The sequence below is a fragment of the Fukomys damarensis genome, unplaced genomic scaffold (assembly GCF_012274545.1).
Source record: "Fukomys damarensis isolate Sample0158 unplaced genomic scaffold, DMR_v1.0_HiC HiC_scaffold_40, whole genome shotgun sequence".
Lineage (NCBI taxonomy): Eukaryota > Metazoa > Chordata > Mammalia > Rodentia > Bathyergidae > Fukomys > Fukomys damarensis.
This window is the reverse complement of record NW_022900952.1, coordinates 73,552-96,461: the sequence shown is the minus strand read 5'-3', so window position 1 is coordinate 96,461 and position 22,910 is coordinate 73,552. Positions and strand designations below refer to the sequence as shown.

Here is a 22,910-nt window from a genome sequence, read left to right as displayed (position 1 = left end):
TATCCCTAGCTAAGTATTTTCTTTTTTAAATTAAAAAAAATTTTGTGATTGACATCCAAACATCTCAGATTTTTAAAAACATTCCTACATTGTATAACACTCAACTCAGGTTGAATATCTGATCTTATGTAGTATTTGTGCTGAAAATACTCAAAATCATTTCTTACACCTTTTTGGAATACATGGTACACTGTTATGATCCCTAAGAATAACTGGTATTTTAAACTTTTTGAAGTTCTTTAATGAGTATATTTTATTTGGTAAAAAGTGCATTGTACTAACACAAATTGAGAACTTTTAATACAGCAAAATTTTCTGTGATATGTAATTTGTTTTCTTCATCTTCAGAGAGAAGCTTTGTAAAGTTTAGCATTTAGCAGTAAACACTTTAATTTAAACTTTTTTTTTTTGTACCTAGAAATTGGTAGCTTAAATGAAAAACAAATGTAATATGGGAAATCTCCATTGAGTACAGAAAACATTTCTTACAATAATGAGGCTATGATTTATAATACTTTTTACACTTAAGTAATGCTTTTGTTCATTATATCTGAGTATGAACTGACTATTATCAAAGCTTAGCTTTCTTGAAAGCCAAAGATAGTTCTGAAAAATACAGTTAGTATCCAGAAATTTCGTCTTGGAAGTGATTAAAATGCAAGTTATTTCAACTACCTCAAGGTTAAATATATGAATTACTCTAACTATTGGAAATACCAGATGCCCTTAAAATTTTTTCATCATAATGTTATTTTCAACATGGAATATTTTTCCTGAAATTGATGATTTTGGCAGTTAATTTATAGTCATACAGATAAATCATTGTTTTGAAATTTGAAAAAATACATTTATGCTGTCATTGGCTTTCTTGCCTGCTTTCTTTCTCTCTTTTAAAAAATATGTATGGTAAATAGGAAATTGGGGCTAAGGTTTATATGGAGTGCTTGTAACTTCACCATTTCTTCCTTCCTTCCGTCTTTTCTGTGTGTCTTCAATTTTTTTATATCACAACTCTTTAAAATTTAGAGAAAACTGTTTTTTCCTTTAATTGTCTGCCTTTTGTAGAGTTAGGTTAAGAAAACCTGTATTCACGTCTTCTCCTTTTCACTCGGGGTATTGAACTCAGGCCCTATGTACTTTCCCAGTCATTTTGTTTTGGTTTGTTTAAATTTGTAGGTCTATTTATTTTAGTTTTTCTTTTTAAGGTAGATTCTCACTAAGTTATCTAACTGGGTTTTGAATTTGAGAACCTTTTGCCTCAGCCTTTTAAGAGTGCTATATGCAGTATCACACTTGAATTTTTGTTGTTGTTTTTTCCTAGGAGAAAAGAGATGGAAAAGAACAAGAGTGCACTTAGATAATCCCAAAACACCTTTTTTTCACACCTTTAAAGAAAAAAAAAGCAAAGGTCATTAGTAAATCTTTAGAAATATTTCTACTATATAAATTTCTTCTTGATAAAAATTTGATGTGAAATGTGTCACTAAATTTTTTATGGAATACGTCAGTGTGTTTACAGTAAATGTAATAGGAGTAATATAAAGTAGAGGAGTAAAGCTACAGTTTAAAACAGGATGCATCATAATACTGGATTTATAGTAATATTACAAAATTACAGTGATAAAACACATCATGGTATAGGCACAAAAAGGAACATTTGCATACACTGAACACAGTAGAGGATGCAGAAACAACCCTAGTCTCATTCAGCTAGTTGATCCTTGAAAAAAGGACAAGAAACGCACACTGGAGGAAAGAGAACCTTTTTCATAGATGGTCTTGGGCAAATTGGCTATCCACATGCACAGAATTGAATCTAGACCAAAATCTCACTATATACTAAATTTAAAATCAAAATGGACGAAGAACTATATATTAAAACAGAAACACCCTGGATGATTAAATAAGTAAAACTGTTGAAGACAGAGATGTAGGTATGGCCTTGCTGAACAAAACTCAGTTATAGAAGAAATAGTACTACAAGTCAGTAGATGGGATCAGATTAAATAGCTTCTGCCCTACAAAGAAAAAAATAAATAGAAGAGACATCCTTCAGAATCAGGAACAGTTTTTGCCAGCTACAGTAATTCTCAGAGGACTAGTATCTAAAATATATAAAGAACTTTAAAAAATTAGAATCACCCAAATAAAAGACCCAGTTTTTTAAAAAAGGCATATCGAAATGAATAGACACTGATAAGATGAAGTAGTACAAATAGCCAGTAAATATATGAGAAATTTTAATCATTGTTAGCAATTAGAGATATGCTAGTTAACAATGAAATACCATCTTGCTCCAGAAAGAATGGGTATTATCAAGAAATCAAGTAGTAACAAATGCTAGCAAGGCTGGAGGCTTCAAGAGATAGAGGCAGAAAGGAATGGAGGAAAATGGGACCATAAAAAAATGTTGAGTTGTATTATGTACATGTAACCATTCTTACAACAATTGTAGTTGTTATAGAATATAAATGTATACTAATAAAAAAATTAAAACAAAAATTAAACATTGTGCCATTTGCAGTGCTAACATATATATTATATGTGTTATATATGTCGGGGGTATTCCTTTTATAAAAGAAGCTCTTTTGATTATTTTTATCAACCACATTATAGTTAACTAATTTCTAAAACCACATAGAGATAACATTATGTCCCTGATCTATCTTCTGCTTCTGGATCTGCTTCAGCAGTAGAGGAACAGTCTGACTTCTGCTTTTATCACCACTGCCATTCTGCCACTGATTTTTAGTAAGAATTTAAGTGACTTGATATAACCCTCCCTCATCACTTGCTTTTTAGGGATGCCTACTGTATTAGTCATCTTTCCTGTAGCTCAGACATAATGTCCACCACCCCCAAGTTAAAGGGGAAGAGTTTTAATTTAACTCTTGGTTTCAGAGGATTTGGTACCTGAATAGCAGGCTGCAAGGCATGATGGTAGGAAGGCATGGTGGAGCAAAGCTACTTAAGTGAGGAATTGTATATATATAGTAGTGAAAGTAATGCCAACATTATTCACCCAGGCTTGCCAAGAAGCATGCCTCACAATCTACTTGGTATTTCTTAATCCATTCAGAGTGTCAGGATTAATCATCACAATCATCCCTTTACAATTTGACATTCAAATGTAGTTCTTTAAATCATACTTAATCTCCAAATAAAAAAAATAATTTAATAATTTTGTGTAGCATGCATCTATTTATTTTGTGTAGAAATGAAAACACAATTCCTCAACACATCAATACTTGCAAAATATTTCAGAAATTGAAGTCCTTCTGAGATTGAATAGACTTTTAATGTGAACCTCTGTGAAAAAATCAGGTTACATAATTCCTGTACAATGGCAAAGGGCAAACATTCTATAGTATTCCCAAGGGGAGGAATGAAGGAGTAGAAAAGAATCAGACCAAAGGAAGACCAGAACACAACAGGACAAACCTTAAATTCTACAGCCCTATATCTACCATGCTTGGCACATGTTGATAAAGTGTGAGCTCCAAAGGACTTTGACTTCTCCCAGGCTGACTCCACACATAATCTGTTGCTTACCTCAGTAGACCTGCAATACTACTGGGATCTAGAATTCCTGTGGTCCCAGTGTTTCCTTACCTTCATTCCCAGAGCTAATGTTATATATTCTTAAGCTTTCCTTGCCTGGCTGCCTAAACCTTCTTTTGAAATCTCAGTGGAAGTTTCCCTGACCCATCCCCACCCCGCTAACTTTAGTAGTCTGCATGCCAGAAAAATGTGTACCGTCTGAATGATGCCAAAGTCTGCTGTCAGCAAGACCAGCAGCTGTCCTCTTTGGACCATGGTTACGGCAGCCTCTGTGTGCCTCAATGTTTGAACATGATGAAATGAATCCCAAAGAACTGATTCTTTGGGAGGCTCTTCTTGAGCAGAGCTCCTAGGGACTCTTCTAAAGTACGAGCTTGTGATAGGTGGGGACTGCTGCTTTCTGAGAGTCCCTCAAGGCATATTTCCTATCCTTATACAAAATAGTTGTTTCCTTGGCAGGGATGTAGTTCAGTGGTTCTGCCGCCTGCCTCGCAAGTACAAGGACCCAAGTTCAATCCCTGTTACAAAAAAACCCAAAAAAGTTGTTTTCTTTTTGATGGTGCTAACTTCTTCAACAACCATTTGATTCTGGTTTCTTTTGGGCAACAATTGTAATAAGTTTTTTAATTTTTTTCTACTCTGCTTTGTTACTGGTTCTTACTGGAAATCTGGTTAAAGCAGCTAACAGTACCCCAGCCATGACCTGAATGTTGAGCTAATTTGAAATTTCATCCACCAAATCAGTTCACTAACTTTAATGTCAGTCTCCTGCAACACCTTTGGACATGGGGAAATATAGACACATGCCAAATGCCAGAGTATAATACCCATTACCTCTAGTCCAACTGCCAATGGAATCCTTGTTATCATCTGAGACTAGCCTTTCCTGTCTACATTCCTGTTAGATTTCTACCCAGAATCATTATCAGGCTCTGCTTGTAACAGTCTGGGGCTACTATAGCCCTTCCAACCCTTTGTGCTGTAGCCAAACCTTTTCAAAGTGATTCTGCAAACCACAGAACAGTCTTTTATACAACTGGTTAGTTAAGATGCAGGTCCAGCAGTGACCCCGCTTCTCATTTGCCAGTGTTCTGAATTAGCTTTCCCATCGTGTGAGAACTCAATATCTAATATTCATAACCTTAAAGAAGGGTTTAAGTTAGCTTATAGTTTCAGGTATATTCAATACATCATCCAGAAGATCCTGCTGAAAGTGTGTAGTGGAAAAATGCTACATAGTTTGTGGTGTCTGGAGGGAGAGCTGAAGAGCAGCTCTGGAGAGGAATGCATAAGAGTATGTAGTACCCAACCTTATGCCTTAATAATCTACCAGACACAAGTAGAAATGTGTCTACCAATGTGCTACAATTTCTTAATCCAGTCAGGGTAAGATATGAGGATTAATGGCCACATTTAAATGTCAACAGGTTGTTCAGTAATGATGAATCAAAATCATTAAAACAAAAGCTAATGCATTGAAGTGTAACTTGAAACATTAAGACTTTGGAAAAGTAAATTGAAAGTTACAGTACCTGATAATTCAGCCAAAATTTGCACTTTATTGTTGTCATATTGACCCTTTTATATCAAACTTTTCATTGTAAAAACAAAAACAGTTCTAGGTACAGTGATTTTGTGATTGAGCGCTTGTGATTAATTTAATGGAGTAAATGATGATACTTTAAACTTTGGAGATTATCTTCCCATCTTTTAAACAATTAAACCAGCATATTATATCTTTTTTTCACCCATAGAAATAATTTGAATTTCCTAATGAGTTCTTGGTGGCCCAACCTTGAAGATCTTTATGAAGCAAATGTTCCCGTGTATAGGTTCATTCAACGACCCGGAGATTTGGTGTGGATAAATGCAGGCACTGTACATTGGGTTCAGGCTGTTGGGTGGTGCAACAACATTGCATGGAATGTTGGTCCACTTACAGGTATTTTAAATAATCCACTAACAGTTTTTACATTTTAAAAGATTCTTTCTAATAGATATTATTTTTCAGTTAGAAAATAACTCATTGAAAGTGAGAAGTCTTTTTTTTTTTTTTTTTTTTTTTTTTTAAGAATAGGAAGTGTTTATGAAGAGAAAGATAGCTTCCACCTAAGAGAGATAGAAGGGGAACCAGAAAGTGAGTTGCCACTAAAAGTGAGAAGTCTTACAGAGGTTAAGTTTGGATTTAAAATAATCTAAGCTGGGCACACATGCAGTTTCAGCAGTTGAGAGCTGAAAGATTGAAAGATGAGACATAAGGATTGCCATGAGACAAAGCCTCCTTGAACTACATAGTGAGACTGAAAAAAAATTTTTTTTAAATGGTAGTCAAAATTTAACAGATAATATATTTCTCTGTAGATATAGAAGATATGCTTTTTGATCCTTTAAGAGTATCATATTTTGTTTTTATAAAGGAAGCTGATTATGGAAGAGTAAATTGTAGTCATTCTTTTATTTTTATTTGTTGTAATATTGGGATCAGACCCAGGTTTTGGGGCTTGCTAGGGCCTGAGCTACATTCCTATGCCTTTAGTTGTTTATTTCATGTGATCTATTATTCAGCATTCCTTAGTATTCAAACTGTTTAGTATATATAAGCTAAAGAATCTGGGCTTTGATCTAGAAAGACTTGAATTAACCCTTTGCTTAGTTAAATTTTTAACTTTGTAAGTTTGGGCAGGTTTTTTTTGGGGGGGTTTGTTTGTTTGTTTGTTTTTTCCTCTATGAAGTGCTTGTTTTCTTCATCAGAAAAATGCATTGGAAAATCAAGAAAGCTTTGAAAGAATGAAAAATATAAGCTTAAAATCAGCCTAGTATCATGTCTCATGTACTGCGAATGCTTTATATATGATTTAATAGTCCTAAATAACAATTGCCTTGAAACAAACTCCTGCAGGATTTTAAGATTTTTCAGAATTGGTATTAAAGTTGTATCCTGAGACATTGTGATAGGGTTTTTGTCCTATTATTTGTATGTAATTTTGCTTTATTTTATTTGTTTTATTTATTTATTTATTTATTTTTCCTCCTAGCCTGCCAGTATAAGTTGGCAGTGGAACGATATGAATGGAATAGATTGCAAAGTGTGAAGTCAGTAGTACCCATGATTCATCTTTCCTGGAATATGGCACGAAATATCAAAATCTCTGATCCAAAACTTTTTGAAATGATTAAGTAAGTACTCTCTAAAACTATTGTAGTTCCATTTTTTTGTGAGTTAACAACTCTTCGCTATTTTTTCCTTAAAGAATTTCCTTGGCATCAAAACAGAATTGTCCTGAAGACAAACCAAAATTTTGAGAACACACATCTTTAAAAAATATATATTTTGTTTATTTGTTTGTTTTTGTTTTTGTCTTTGAGACAGGGTCTCACTATGTAGTTGAGACTGACCTGGAACTCACTGTGCAGCCCAGGCTGGTTTCAAATTCACAGTGATCCGCCTGCCTTAGCTTCCCCAGTGCTGGGGTTGCAGGCGTGTGCCACCATGCCTAGCCTTAAAAATATTTTCTTTCATTCCAAGTACTCAACCCTAATTTTTACAGTACAGAGAAGAATAAAGACATGGAAAAATTTGCATGAGTTAAATCACAAATTCATATTTTTCCTATCCACTTGCAATATTTAAATATTTTAATTATTTATCTTAACAATCAATGTAATTGAAAAAAATGGGAGTTTTGAAGATTTGCTGTAATTTATTTAATTCCTTGAAATAAGTTATTACTTGAGAGCATTATTTTTATAATGAAGCTACTTATTGCTATAACCTTAATAAGTGCTTGAGAAGAATGTTATTTTCTGCTATTCCGTGCATAGTATTTTGTTACAAATTGTTCTTTAAGTCATCATTTAGTTTCAATGTCTGGCTGGTTCTTGAATATATTATTAGAAGTGGGATATTGAAATTTCATGATATTTTTGTATTTTCAGTTTCTCCCTTCAGATCTTTTCATATTTACTTTCTGTATTTATATGCTCTGACATTGGATACATACTTACAGTTGTTACTGTTGAATGAACTATTTTGTTGCCATATAGTTACTATTTTGTCTTTGAAGACAATTTTAGATTTTAGAGGTATTTTTATGTTCTTCCTTCTTTTGATTACTATATGCTTGAAATATTTTCATTCTTTCAATCTTTGTGTCATCTTTAAGCTATGGGGAAATGTCTTATAAACGGTATATTTTTGTATCTTCTTTTTTAACTCATAAAGGCCCTCTGAATTTATTCATTTGATTAATATTACTCACATACTTAGGATGATTATGAAAGAATTTAACATTGCCCTTTTGTTTACTCTTTTGAAGTTTTTAATATTTCTGAATTATTCCTTTGTTATTTGATTTTTTTGTTATTAACTGCTTTAATATTTGCCTCATTTTTAATAGTTCTTTTTTTATTGTGGCTTTAGCCTTTCAACAAGTAGTGTATATACTCTTCTATTCTTAGTCCATAACAAATTAATTCAAAGATATATAGAAATATTCCACTCCCTACACAGTTTATATTCTTGTCAGTTTGTTCTTAGGTAATTTTAAAACTGATCATGAATATATAAAATTTATAGCTTATTAACACAGTGTCATGTTCTGTAGATACATTACTTATATTTACTGTAAAATGTTAAATATAATTTCTTTTGATGAAAATTCAAAATCTTTTGTACATGAGACTGGCCAGTCTTTATATAATCATTTGTTGAAAATACTGCCTTTTCTCCAACGTATCCTAACACCTTTGTCAAAAAAAAAATTGCTGACTGTACATACATGTGTTTATTTACTCCAGGCTTATTATTCTTTAACATTGGTTTATGTCTTTTTTGCTTTTTGCCAGTGTCATTCTGTTTATTATAATTTTGTTTTTGGTGTCACCTTATTTTTTGAGACAGAGTCTCACTGTATCCCCCAAGTTGGCCTTTAATTTGAGGTCTTCCTGCCTCTGTCTCCCTGGTAGCTGAGCTTATAAGACATGTGTTACCAATCTAAATGGTTTGATTATTAGTTGTGTAGTATGTTTTGACTGCAGAGAGTATAATGACTCCTGCTTTGATATTTCTGCTTAAGATGGCTGTGGCTATCAATTTTTTTTGTTGTTGTTTACTAAGTATTAAACCTAACCCTTTAAAATCATTTTATATTTTGAGGCTAGTGTCTCACTAATTTGCTCAGCTCCAGCTTGAACTTATAATTTTTCAGTCTCAACATCCCAGAGCACTGAAATTACAGTTGTGCTCTAGCATACCTACCTTGACCATTCAATTTTGTTTTCTGTAATTGTTTTCTTATTCTGTATACATTTTATACTTATACATTCTAATTCTCTGAGGAATGGCAGTGATATTTCATAGCTATTGAACTACATTGATTTGGGTAGTATTAAAGTTTATGATATTTTTTCTTGAAATCCAAGAACAAGTGTTGTCTTTTCATTTTTTGTATACTTTTATGAATTTTGAAATTTTTTTATTGTACAGATTTCTGACTTTTAAATTTGTTCTTCATTTTTGTTCTTGAATAATAGTAAGTGGATGGCCTTGTTCAAGAATTTTTCATTGGCTATCCATTTTTATATATTAATACTCTGCAACTTTGCTAAATTTATTTATTCTAGTAATTTTTGGTAACTTACAGGTGATTGTCTATATATGATCACTGTTGTGTCTGATATCACAGGAAGTGCTTTCAGTTTTTCATTCATTTTTGTTTTTATGTGTAACTTTAAAAAAATAATTAAATAGTATATTTTAGATAGACATAAGAATCACATTCATCATAGGAAATTTGTACCTGTACATGAGCTGTCTATCTGCCTATCTATCTATCTACATACTGGGGATCAAACTTAAGACCTGGTGCATATATATCTTGATTCTTCTTTTTTTCCCATTCTTCTATCCTCCCTACAACCTCTCTTCCCCTCCTTGTTTACAAAAGCTTTGTTTCAATTTTTTTCTTTTCTTGTTTCTTTTTTCCTTTCCCTGTCGCTTCCTAGTTCCCCTTCCTATTTAAACATGTTTTTTTTTCCCTATTTCACAGTATCCATTATACATTTGATACTTATTCTTTTGTTTTGTTTTTTTGACACAAGGCCTCACTGTGTAGTTGAGACCGATTTAGAACTCACTATGTAGCCCAGGCTGGTCTCAGATTCACAGCCATCCTCCTGCCTCAGCCTCCCAAGTTCTGGGATTACAGTCATGTGCCACCACACCCAGCTGATCCTTATACTTTTGGTTACTTACACCAGAGAAACAATGTGATATTCACACATTTGTATCCAGTTCATTTCCCTTCAGAGTATAGTCTCAAAGTGCATCAATGTGCATCCATTTACCTAGAAGTATCTCAAGTTAATCCTTCTTTACTGATGAATAATGCTCCATCAAAAATAACACATATCTTTAACCATTCATTAGTTGATTGAGATTTGGTTTGTTTATAAGATTTAGTTATTACTATGCTACTGTAAATAGAGGTGTGTATGTATTGCTATGGCACTGTGTTTTTAATTCTTTCGGGAAGTATGAACACTTCTTGTTTGTGATCTAAGAGGGAGTGCTTTGTTTTCTATTAATCTTGGTTTGGGCTATGGTTTGTCATAGGAGGCATGATCATTATATACCCACTTTGTTTTGGACTTTCATCTTAAAGGGACATTGAATTTTAGCAAAAGCTTTTTTTGTATAGCAGATTTTTATCTTTTCTTTCATGTAAGTGATATACTAAACACTGTGTATATTGAAATTTCCCTTTGCCTAGAATTACGTCAACTTGTTGATGATATATGATTTTGTTGTGGTGGTTCTTTTGTTTTGCTCAAGTTTTGGAAACAAGATAGTGAGTTTGGAAGGATTAAATTCCTTCCAGGGCTATGGAATAGTTTGAGAAACATAAATGATACATTTGTAAAAATTCAGCATTAAAACCTTCACTCCTGGACTTTTCCTTGTACCAATTTCATTATATAATCTCATCATTTACAATAGATTTACTCAAAATTTATTCTTTTTCTTATTTAACATTTTTAGGCATATGTGCATAAATATTTCTTAATTTCTTTTATTGTTTTCAGTCTAGTAGCATGTACTTTTTCAAAATCATCCTTAATGATCTTTTTAAAATGTTAATTGCAGGGGCTTCTTTTCATATCTGATTTCTTTTTAGGTCATGTCTCTATTTTCATCCAGTTATTCGGTTATTTTAGTTAAAGTTTTGTCAGTTTTTTAAAACATTTCATTTATTGGTACTTTTAAAGCATACAGTACAGTTACATTCATCTTTGGGATCTTGTACCTTTACATGACAGATCTTGGTTCTCACTTTTTCCCCATACTCCTTCCCTCCCTTCACCTCCCCCACCCTCCCCTATTTACAAAGACTTTATTTCCATTTTTTTCCTTTTCTCATGTTTTTTCTTTTCCCTTAATTCCTTTCCCCTACCCTTCCCACTTCCCCTGCACCTTTAGCCCATTTCTTCCTAGTTCACTTTATTTGTTATATAATCTGGATCCTACACTTCTAGTTTTTCATACCAGAGAAGCTACTTGGTATTTACACATGTGTGTCTTATTTATTTCATTTAAGAGTATGGCCTCAATATGCATCCATTTTCCTATGAATGACTTTAGTTTCTCATTCTTGTTGGCTGAGTAGTACTCCATTTTATAGAAAAACCAAATCATCTTTATCCGGTCTCTGACTGATGGGCAATTGGGCTGTTCCCAAGATTTAGCTATTACAAACTGTGCTGCTATAAACATGTGTGTGCATGTATCACTGTGGTATGCTTCTTTCAGTTCTTTTGGAAAGATAGCCAGTAGAGGGATGGCTGGGTCCAACAGAACCTCTAATCCTAGTTGTTTGAGATATCTCCATATCGATTTCCATAGTGGTTGCACCAGTCTGCGCTTCCACTAACAATGAAGAAAGGGTTGTTTCTCCCCACAACCCAGCGCCAACCTTTGTTGTTGGTTGATTTCTTGATAGCAGCCATTTGTGGGGTGAGGTGGAATCTCAGTGTTGCTTTCATCTGCGTCTCTCAAATGACCAGTGATGCTGAACACTTTTTCCTATATTTATTTGTTGCTTTTACTTCTTTGTCTTAGAAACATCTGTTCATTTCAGGTGCCCAGTTTTGAATTGGGTCTTTACGTTTGGGGGCCTGAATTTTTTGAGTTCTTCATATATTCTAGATAACAGTCCTTTGTCTGAGGAGCAGCTGGTAAGCAGTTTTTCCCACATTGTAGGTTGTCTCTTAGCTCTGTTGGTGGCTTCTTTTGCAGGGCAGAATCTTTTCAATAAGATGAGGTCCCAGTTGTCAGTTCTTTGTGGTAGTTCCCATGCTACTGAGGATTTGTGCATAAAGTCTTCCTATGCCATTGTCTTTGAGAATTCTGCCTCAGTTATCTTCCAGCAAGTGTAGAGTTTCTGTTTTAATATTTAGATCTTCAGTCCACTTGGATTTTAGTTTAGTGCATGATGAAAGAGGCAGGCAATGGAACCACTGAGCTAAATCCCTAGCCCTAGTGCATGATGAAAGAGAAGGGTCTAGTTTTCATCTTTGGCAAGTTGAAATCCAGTTTTTCCAACACAGTTTATTAAAGAGGCTATCTTTCTGAGGATGGTTGGCTCCTTTGTCAAAGTTGAGGTAGCTGAGTACACCTGGAGTTGTTTCCGATCCTCGGTTCTTTTTCTTTGCTAGTACCATGCTGTTTTTAATCACAGTGGCTTTGTAGTACAGTTTTGAGTTGGGAATTGTGATGCCCCCTGCCACGTCTCTGTTGCCTAGGATGGGTTTTGCTATCCTAGGTCTTTTCTGGTTCCAACTGAATTTTTGGATTATTTTCTCTAGTACTGTGAAGTATAGTGTTGGACTTTCAATCGGGATTGCATTGAGTCTATATTGCAGTTTTGGAAGTAAGGCCATTTTCACTGTGTTGATTCTTCCTACCCAGGAGCAGGGGGGATGTCTTTCCATTTTCTTATATCCTCTTTGACTTTTTTCAGAGTGCTGTAGTTTTCAGTGTAGAGGTCTTTTGCTTCCTTTGTTAGATTGATTCCTAGATACTTCATTTTTGGGGACGCTACCGTGAAAGGAATTGTTTCTCTCTCAGTGAGGCTGTTATTTGTGTGCCAGAAGGCTACTGGTTTTTGAGTGTTGACCTTGTGTCCATCTACTCGGCTGAAAGTGTCAATTAAGACTAGAAGTCTTTTGGCAGAGTTCTTTGGGTCTTCTATGTAGAGTATCATACCATCAGTAAATAATAGTTTAACTTCTTCCTTTCCTATCTTTATTGCTTTTATTTCTTTCTCTTGTCTAATTGCTGTGGCTAATATTTCCAGACTATATTGATCAGGAGTGGTGATAGTGGACATCCTTGTCTTGTTCTTGATTTTAGCATGAAGGGTTTTAATTGGGGCCATTTAATATGATATTGGCTGTTATTTTTTCATAGATAGCCTTTATCAAGTTGAAGTAAAGACCATCTATTCCAATTTTCTGCAGGGGTTTTATCATGAATTGGATGTTGAATTTTGCTGAATGCTTTTTCTGCATCTATCGAGAGGATCATACGATTTTTGTCCTTGACTCTGTTAATATAGTGTATTACATTTATCGACTTACATATGTTGAACCATCCTTGCATCCCTGGGACAAATCCGATGTGGTAAGGGTGTATGATCTTCTTGATGACCCCCTGTTTGCCGTTATCTTATTGAGGATTTTTGCATCTGGGATCATTAGGGAGACTGGCCTGTAGTTCTCTTTTTTGGTTGTGTCTCTCTCTGGTTTTAGACTCAAAGTAACTCTTGCTTCCAGGAATGAATTTGGGAGTATTGCTTCCCGTTCAATTTCACTGAAAATTTTAAAGAGTATTGGCAGTAGTTTGTCTCTAAATGTCTTGTAGAATGCAGCAGTGAAGCCATCAGGACATGGGTTTTACTTATTGATAAACTTAATTATATTTTCAAAATGACTCATTGTAATTAGGGTGTTTAGAGAATTTTTATCTTCCTTTTTCAACTTTGGTAATTCATAAATATCAAGAAATCTGTCCATTTCTTCTGTGTTTTCCATTTTATGAGAATATAGTTTCTGGAATGAGGTATTGATGATCCTCTGGATATCTGCTGGATTTGTTGTGAGTTCACCTTTTTTGTTCCTAATTGGTTGGAACCGAGCCTTTTCTTTCCTTTTTTTTGACAAAGTTGACTTAAAGATTTATTGATTTTATTTGTTCTTTTGTAAAACCAACTCTTCTATTCATTGATTTTTTTTATATTGTTCTCTTAGTTTCCATGGCATTGATTCCTTCTCTGATCTTTATAATAATTTCCTGTTTTGTACAAGCTTTGAGTTTTTGTTGCTCTTCTTTTTCTAGAAGCTTAATATTCCTCATTAGGTTGTTTAATTGAGCTTTCTGCTTCCCTAGTTGAAAATTCACTGCTATGAATTTTTCCTGTAGAATTGCATCCATTGGGTCCATAGTTTCCTATATGTATTTTTGCCATTATCATTTATTGTAAAAACTGACTAATTTCTTCTTTTATTTTCTCTGTGACCCATTGATTGTTCAGGAAAGTGTTGTTCCATTTCCATGTATTTGTGAAGTTCTTATGGTTTCTTATGCCAGTGATCTCCACCTTAATTGCAGTGTGGTCTTATAATATACCTAGGATAACTTTGATACCTTTGCCTTTATTTAAACCTGTTCTCTGAGCTAGTAGGTGGTCTGTTTTGGAGAATGACCCATGTGCAGTTGAAAAGAATGTATATTCTGATTTTTTTGGTTGGGAACTCTTTGTAAATGTCTATTAATTCCGGTTCAAAAGCTCCATTCAGTCCTAGAATTTCATTATTGATTTTCTTTATCTAGCTGATCTGTCTGTGACATTGGGGTATAAACAGTTGTATTAGTGCTCCTTTGGTTTTCCATGTCCCTTAATATTTGTTTTATATAGTTGAGGGCATTAATATTCAGTGCATATATATTTATGTTGGTCATTTCTTCTTCTTGGATTGTTCGCTTTACAAGGATGTAGTGGCCTTCTTTGTCTGTCTTAATCAGTTTTTGGTTTGAAATTTACTTTGTCTTCAAATAAGATAACTACCCCTGCTTTTTTCTGGAGTACTTACTGTTTTTTCATCCTTTCAGTTTGAATCTATGAGTTTCTTTTTGAACTATGTGTACTTCTCATATACAACATATTGTTGGATTTTGCTTCTTAATCCATTCTACCAATCTGTTTTGATTGGTGAATTGAGGCCATTGACATTGATTGTTATAAATGATATGTGTTGACTTAATTGTCATGTTATTATCCTGTTGTTGGCTCTTTTTAATTTTTCCTTTCCTTTTAGTTTCTTGCCTTCTGTAATTGATTGGCTCTGTTGGGCCTCATGGTGTTGTGACCTTCATTGTCTTTTTCTAGGTGATTGTTTAGAATTGTTTGTTGTGCCAGTTTGGTATTCATGAAGTTTCTCATGTGTTGTTTGTCATGATAGTATCCTATTTCCCTATCCATTTTAAAAGAGAGTTTTGCAGGACACATTCAGTCTAGGTTGGAGGTTGTTTTCTTTAAGGACTTGAAACACCTCACTCTAGGCTCTCCTTGACCACAGGGTTTGTATGAAAAGTCTGCTGTGATCCTGATGGGCTTTCCTTTCCATGTGATTTGTTTCTGTCCTCTAATTGCAGTATTTTTTGTATGTTTTTATATATGTCTAGGTGTAGATTTTTTTGCATCATGGCTACTTATAGTCCTATATGCCTCACTCATCTCTGTATGTCAAATCCTTCCCGTCTGGGAAGTTTTCTGTCATTAATTCTGTGAATCGTTTTTTGAAGTCTTTTTTAGTTTCTCCAGCTACTTTCTGGATTCCTGACAGTCTAATGTTATTCTTCTTTGCATCATCTAGGAATTGTTGGATGAATTTCTCATTATCGCTTACTCTTGTTAAGAGATTTCGCTTTTCATGGTCACTGCCTTTAGTCCTATCTTCATATTCATTCATTCTATTGCAACTTCTTTTTTTTCAGCTTTAATTGAGTTTATTGGTACATTTTAGGGATACAGTACAGTTACATTCATTGTTGGGATCTTGTACCTCTACATGACAAGTCTTGATTCTCATTTTTTCCCCTTGTCCCTGCCCTCCCTTCTACCCCTTCCTCCCCTCCCCATCTACAAACACTTTATTTTCATTATCTCACATTATTTTTCTTTTCCCTTATTACCCTTCCCCTACCCATCCCACCTTCCCTACACCTTTATCTCCTTTCTTCCCATTTCTAAATGTCAGTAATCTTATTAGGATCTTATGTATTATTGCAGAGTATTCACACCAGGGAAACTGTTCGGTATTTACACATGTGTGACTTATTTATTTCACTTAGGTGTATATCTTCAGTATGTATCCATTTTCCTATGAATGAATCTATTTTCTCATTCTTTTAATAGAGTTTTTAATCTCCTGGATATGTGTTACCATCAGTTTTGTGGATTCCATTTCTTTCCTATGTTGGGCATTCATGGTTTCCATTTCTTTCCTATGCTGGGCTTCTATCATGGTCCTGAGTTGATCTATTTTTCTGTCAGTTTCTGTTCTAGAGTTTCTAATCATATCTTTCATTGTCCTCACCATCTCTGTAGTTTCTTTTCTGAATTTTTCTAGAGCCTGATTGATCTGTTTTGTTACTTCCTGTACTATGAGTTCAGGTTGTCCTGGTGGTTGATTGTTAGATGTTTCCATCTAGAATTTCCCCTACAATTCGCTATTGGTGAAGTGAAAGTCTGTATTTGTGCCTTGTTTAAGTGCTTTCTCATTTTAATTTTGTTTTTGGGCTGTCGTTGGTTTAATTCCTGGATTAGTACATCAATCTTCCTAATAAAACTACTCTGTAGGTTTTGAGTCTGATGACACTGAGACACTCTCATTTAGATAATATCAGAAAAGACAGTTCATTAAATCATTCGCAACCATTTAGCCCAGTTGATAGAATCAGCAACACAATAGTATGAAGCACAACTTAGAATTTGACCATTTGTGGTAGTTACTTAATCTATCACCTTTAACCATGTGAATTAAGTCAAAATCTACAACCAGCCCCAAATATGTTTATAGTGAAGAAACTCTTCAATATAGCAATTTTGCCCTTCAGGATAGGGACTTAGAAGGAGTTGGGAAGAAAGGAATAAAAGGGGAAAAAATAGGAAAAGGTTTCAGGAGAAGCCAGAGGAATCAGGATGATCACACAAACTCTAGAAAAGTGTTAAAGACAGGAGGGAAAGACAGAGTGCAAGAAGAAAGGCAATAATGGAATACTTAATAGTAATAGGGAAGCTATAAATTGTACTCACTTTCCTTTGAAACTAATGAGAACTGAGCAAAGGAAAAAGTGAGAAGAAAAAGAGGAGAAGAAATCTGAATTATGGTAGGAACAGGAACAAAAAGGGAGATGAAAATAATGTGAGGTAGCAAGAGACTGAGCAGAATGGAAGAATTTGCATAATGGGAAGAAATGAAATTTTTAAAATTAAAAGTAAAAGTAAGAGGAAAAGAAAAAAATATTTGTAGAGCTCCTTTCAGGTATGTAGAGGCACAGCGATGCTCATCAACTAGGCCACACACTGAGAGGTCGGAGAGGCGAATTCACTAGGAAAGGCAAGTCAGGGAGAGAGAAAAGGGAAGGAGAGAGAGAAGGAAGAAGAGAACAAAAAAGAAGGTCCTTTCATTGGTTTTGGGTTGGGCTATTGCTTATTTATATGAAATGGGCTACTTTTAACCAATCACAGGCCAGGTTGCCTTTTATGGATTCAGTCCTGCAGAAACTTAGGTTTGACTTCTCCAGACCACTGTGGCCTTGGAGAGAGGGAAACTAAAGATAAGAGCATGAGGTCACTTTAAGAGCCAAGAAGCACCAGGAGAATACAGCCTGTGATGGCAGTGCAAGGTCCCTAACAAGGTGTATCTCTGGTGTCACAAAATACAATTGTGGGCAGCAGTGTGTATAGCTCTGAGGTATTCTCAGCTAACTGATGGCAGACCCCTGACATTCAGGCTGACATCTGGCTGTAAGGCCCAAATTGAGCTCACTGACCTTCTGCAGGGTTGAACTCTGCAAGGTTCCACCTGCCTTTCTCCTAAAGATAGTCCAAGTTCTGATGGAGGGTATTGATCTTTCAACTTACCAACTACGGAGGTCTGGTGTGCCTTTATTGCTGTTGTTCACTTCCATCTATCTTTTGAAGCTCAGTAAAACAGCCTTTTTGATCTCCTGTGTCTCTACAGTGTGGATCCACATACTGGCATAGCCAGGAGGCACAGGACACAGAGGGAGAGGGTTTTGCAGGAGACGGGACAGATGCTGCAGGGGCACCTGGTGGCTGGGCCGGGGTGCTGGAGGTGGAGCATCAGCGAGCTCCCTGCCTAGCTGGGCAGTTCTCAAGTCTGCTGTGATGAGGGCCAAAGGGTACTGGAGGTGGAGGGGATTGGGGAACAGTAAGTTGTCAGTTAAAATGTTTTATTAATATATATTTATAAAATTTATGGATTACATTCACCTTGGAGATTATAGACACACATAACAAATCTTGATAATTTTTACTCACCATTTTCTCCTGCCTTTGCTTCCTTCCCAGGATTCCCTTTTTATCTCTCCAGTCTTCTTTCCTCCTTCTTAACATTTCTGTTTTGCTCTTAAATTATTTATATTTTGGGTGGTTCAATTAAAGAAACCCTGTGATATTTAACCTTTTGTGACTAACTTGCTTCACTTAGTATTATGGCTGCAAGATCCTTGCATTTTCCAACAAATGACTGACTCAACGTTATTCATCTTTAGAAAAAATATATGTAACATTTTATTTACCCATTCATCTGTGGGTGGGCGTATTGTGTGTAAACATGGTATACAGGTATAACTGTAATACCACTGTTGCTCTTTTAGGAATATATCCAGAAGACTTATGGCTGTGTCAAATAGAATTTCTATTTTTAGGATTTTCAGGAAACCTAATACAGATTTCATTGTGATTTTGTTTGCATTATAACCAACAAATACAGGTGTGTTCCTTTTTGTCTCAGTCTTGTCATCATTTATTGTTTATATAGTGTATTACATTGATTAATTGTATGGGATGAAACCAACTTGGTCATGATGTATTATCTTTTTAATGGATTATTCTATTCTGTAAATGTCTTATTGAAAATTTGTACATCCATATTCATTAAATAAATCATTCTGTAGTCTTTATGTTGCTGTTAAGTCCTTCATCTGGTTTTGGTGTGAGGGTAGTTCTAGCTTCAAGAAATAAATTTGAGTGTTTCTTCCCTTTAAATTTCATGGAAGAATTTGAAGAATATTTGCTTTTGAAGAATTCCCATTTAAGGAATATTTGCAGTTTAAAGAATATTCTGACATTGTGGTAAAATCTGATGGTCGTCACCTTTTTTTGTTTGTTTGTTTTTCACATTCCGTCCCTTGTCTGTCCTTTTCTCCCTGTATTTCTTGGTTTTCCTTCCATTTTCAAAAGATATATATTTTCTCATTTCTTTTCATCTATCTTTTATTTTGTTCTCTGAGCCTCACATATAAGAAATAACACAATATTTCAGCTCATGTGTCCAGCTTATTTCATTGTGTTTTCAAGATGCATCTATTTATCTACAAATAACTCAAATGTATCCTGCTTTATGGTTGTTTTATTTCATTGTATAAACAACATAATTTCTGTATCCACTTATCTGCTGAAAGACATGTAGGCTACTTCTAAGATTTGGCTGTTATAAAAATGTGCTGCTATAAACATGGGTATGCAAGTATCATTAAAATATCATGTCTAAAAGAATCATATCACAGAGAAGTATGTGCACCCATGTTTATAGCAGCACAGTTTGTAATAGCTAAATCTTGGAAACAGCCTATTTGCCCATCCGTTGGAAACTGGATAAAGAAGTTGTGGTTTTTCTATAAAATGGAATATTACTCAGCCATAAAGAGCGAGAGAATAGATTCATTCATAGGAAAATGGATACATATTGAAGATATACTCCTAAGTGAAATAAGTAAGTCACACATGTGTAAATACCAAATAGTTTCCCTGGAGTGAATATTCTGCAACAATGCATAAGATTCTAATAAGATTACTGACATTTAGAAATTTGAAGAAAGGAGCTAAAGGTGTAGGGAAGGTATGATGCGTAGGCCAACAACAAAAAAGGAAAAGAAAAAAATGTGAGAGAATGAAAAGATGAAAATCAAGTGTTTGTAGATGGGGAGGGGAGGAGGGGGTGAAGGGAGGGCAGAGGTAAGGGGAAAAAATGACAATCAAGACTTGCCATGTAGAGGTACATGATCCCAACAATGAATGTAACTGTACTGTATCCCTAAAATGTACCAATAAACTCAATAAAATTAAAAAAAATATATGTCTTTAACTCACAGAAAGATACATAATAGCATAACTGAGCTGAATGGAATTTTTGTTTTTAGCTTTTTGAGGAATTCCCAGACCGATTTCTATAGAGGTTGTACTAGTTTACATTCCCAGTAACAATTAGATTTTCCACCCCAGTCTCACCAAGATTTTATTTTTTCTTAATGATAGCCATTCTTTCTGGACTAAGATGGAGAAAGATTTTAATTCACATTACTCTAATAGTTGATAGGAAGGAACTTTTTTGGTATACCTTTATACTGCATTTGTACTTCTGAGAAATGTCTACTCATTTCTGTTGCCTATATTTTCAGTGGGTCTTTTATTTCATAAGTCTAATTTTTGGAGTGTTTTTTTTGTACCGGGGATTGAACTCGGGTCCTTGAGTTTACAAGGCAGGCCACCAAACCACTGAGCTAAATCCCTGCCCCTTTTGGAGGTTATTATATATTACAAATACTGTATTAATCATCTCTCCAAAGTGTAACTGGCAAATTTTTTTTCTTTTCTGTGCATTTTTTTCTTCACGCAGTTGTATTCCTTTGTTTGTGGAGACACTCTTTGTTATAATTCTGTTTGTTGATTTTTAATGTTATTTCTTGTGAAATTGGTGTTATTTTCAAACAGTCCTTGCCAATACACATCTTGAAGAGTTTTCCTATTTTATCTTTCAGCAGCTTGTTTCTGTTTTAACATATGAATCTTTAATCCATTTTTATTTTAGTTTCGTACATGTTGAGATACATGGATTCTAGATCAAATCATCTGCATGTGTATAATCAGTTTCCCCAGTATGCTATTTTTCCTTCAGTGTATATCTTTGGCTCCTTTGTCAAAGATAAGGTAGTTTACTGTGCCTGCATTCTCTTTTTTTGCATTAATGTATGTACTGTATTTTTGTGCCAGTATCATGCTGTTCTTACTATTGTAGCTTTGTAGTATGACTGAATTTTTTATGCTTTCTAGTTTACTACTGTTTCCAGGATTGATTTTTGCTATTCTGGGTCTCTTCTAATTCCTTATCAATTTTAGAATTATTTTCTTTACCTCAGTGAGAAATGCTGTTAGTACTTTTTGGGAGTTACATTGTCTGTGAATCATTGTCAGAATATGGCCACTTTTACTAGATCCATTTGCCTATCTAGGAATGGAGGACATCTTTCTAATTTTTAGTGTCTTCTTAGATCTCCCACTTGAGAGTACTGCAGTTTTTCTTGTAGAGGTATCTCATTCCTTGGTTAGATTACTTCCTAAGTATTTCACATTTTTTTATTCTTTTGTGAGTAGTATTATTTTTCTGTTTTCTTTTTCAGTGTATCATTTTTTGGTATATAAGAACATTTGGTTTCTATGTAGTGATTTTTATATTCTGCTACATTGTTAAATTTGGTCTGTAAATTTTTACCCTTTGTCATCACTTGCAATTTGTGGTATACTGATACTGGCAGTTATTCTGCTATAAGAGAAAGGAAGAAGAGGAAAGAGAAAAAATAGGGGTAATTCAGTAGGAGGAAAAGAAAATAGGAGAAATATTCTTTGGTAAAAATGGGATGTGTGTATATTTACAGTTTTTTATCTTTCTGTTGAATTGTTCCCTTTATTGGTGTGAAGCTGCCTCCTTTGGCTCTTCGGTGAAAATAACGTAGCTACTCATGCTTTCATTTCAATTCTTTTTTTCATGACATGTTATTTTTCCTCCTGGTGGTCTTCAGTATGTTTGTTTCTTTAGAGATGACAAATGTTCCTTGAATGCCATATGATTGGCTTTTGTTTTTTGACTCAGTCTGCCTTTCTGTGTCTTTTGATTTAGGAGCTAAGATCATATACCTTGAGAGTTATAATAAATTTATTGAGTCCTTACATTGCATTTTTCTGTTGCCACTTCTTTTATTTTTCCTTTTTTTTCTTCACTAATCACCCTACTGGTAATAGTCTTTCCTCTCAGCTCTTAGGTGTTGTTGGCATCATTGGTTCTGTATACTACTGAAATTTCTTTTTGTTGTGCTGGTTTGACGTTGAAAATTTCTTAAGATTCTTTTTTTCATGTCTTCATTTATCCATCAGTTTTAATAGATAGTTTTGTGGGATATATTGTCATGGCTTAAAAGTTTTCTTGTGAGGCTTGAGAAACTCCATGCCAAACACTTCTAGCTTTTAAGATTTGAATTGAGAAATGTGATGTTTTTCTGATAGATTTGTCTCTATAAGTTATTTGTTTTTTTCCTTAACTGATTTGAGAAATCTGTCTTTGTAATGGACTTCTGTGATTTTAACTATGATGTGTTATAGAAAGGTCTTCTCTAATCATGACTCTCGAGGGTTCTGTTCTGCATGTTTTACATAGTAAGAAGTAGAATGTTTTCACTGGCCTTGGAAATTTTTCTGTCAAAAATTTGGTGAATATCCTTTGTTCTATCTTATCTTTCATTTACTGTAATTTTTAAGTTAGTTTCTAGCATCTGTTTGATTCTATTGTCATGGTCTCTTATTTTTTTAAGGTACCTCTGAATAAATGTTAGAGCAACCTGATCTTCTTATGACAGTTTCTCCTTATTTTGTTGTTTGTGTTCCTCATATTTTCAGTAGCCTTTTTACAGTACAGTTACATTCATTGTTGGGATCATGTACCTTTACATGGCAAGTCTTGATTCTCATAAATAAATGTTAGCAACCTGATCTTCTTATGACAGTTTCTCCTTATTTTGTTGTTTGTGTTCCTCATATTTTCAGTAGCCTTTTTACAGTACAGTTACATTCATTGTTGGGATCATGTACCTTTACATGGCAAGTCTTGATTTTCATTTTTTTTCCCCTTACCTCTGCCCTCCCTTCACCCCCTCCTCCCCTCCCCATCTACAAACACTTTATTTTCATCTTTTCATTCTCTCACATTTTTTT

The 22,910-nt window shown here is 34.4% G+C and overlaps 1 protein-coding gene across 1 annotated transcript in view; it reads left to right on the top strand.

The window, feature by feature from the left end:
* LOC104863410 (histone demethylase UTY) overlaps positions 1-22,910 on the top strand; it is a gene marked incomplete at its 5' end in the record, with an annotated part of 86,387 nt that overhangs the window by 27,647 nt on the left and 35,830 nt on the right. The window contains 2 exons of the mRNA XM_010625783.2: positions 5,316-5,503; positions 6,597-6,738. Of these exons, the coding sequence (XP_010624085.1) occupies positions 5,316-5,503; positions 6,597-6,738 (330 nt within the window). The remainder of the gene's footprint in view (positions 1-5,315; positions 5,504-6,596; positions 6,739-22,910) is intronic.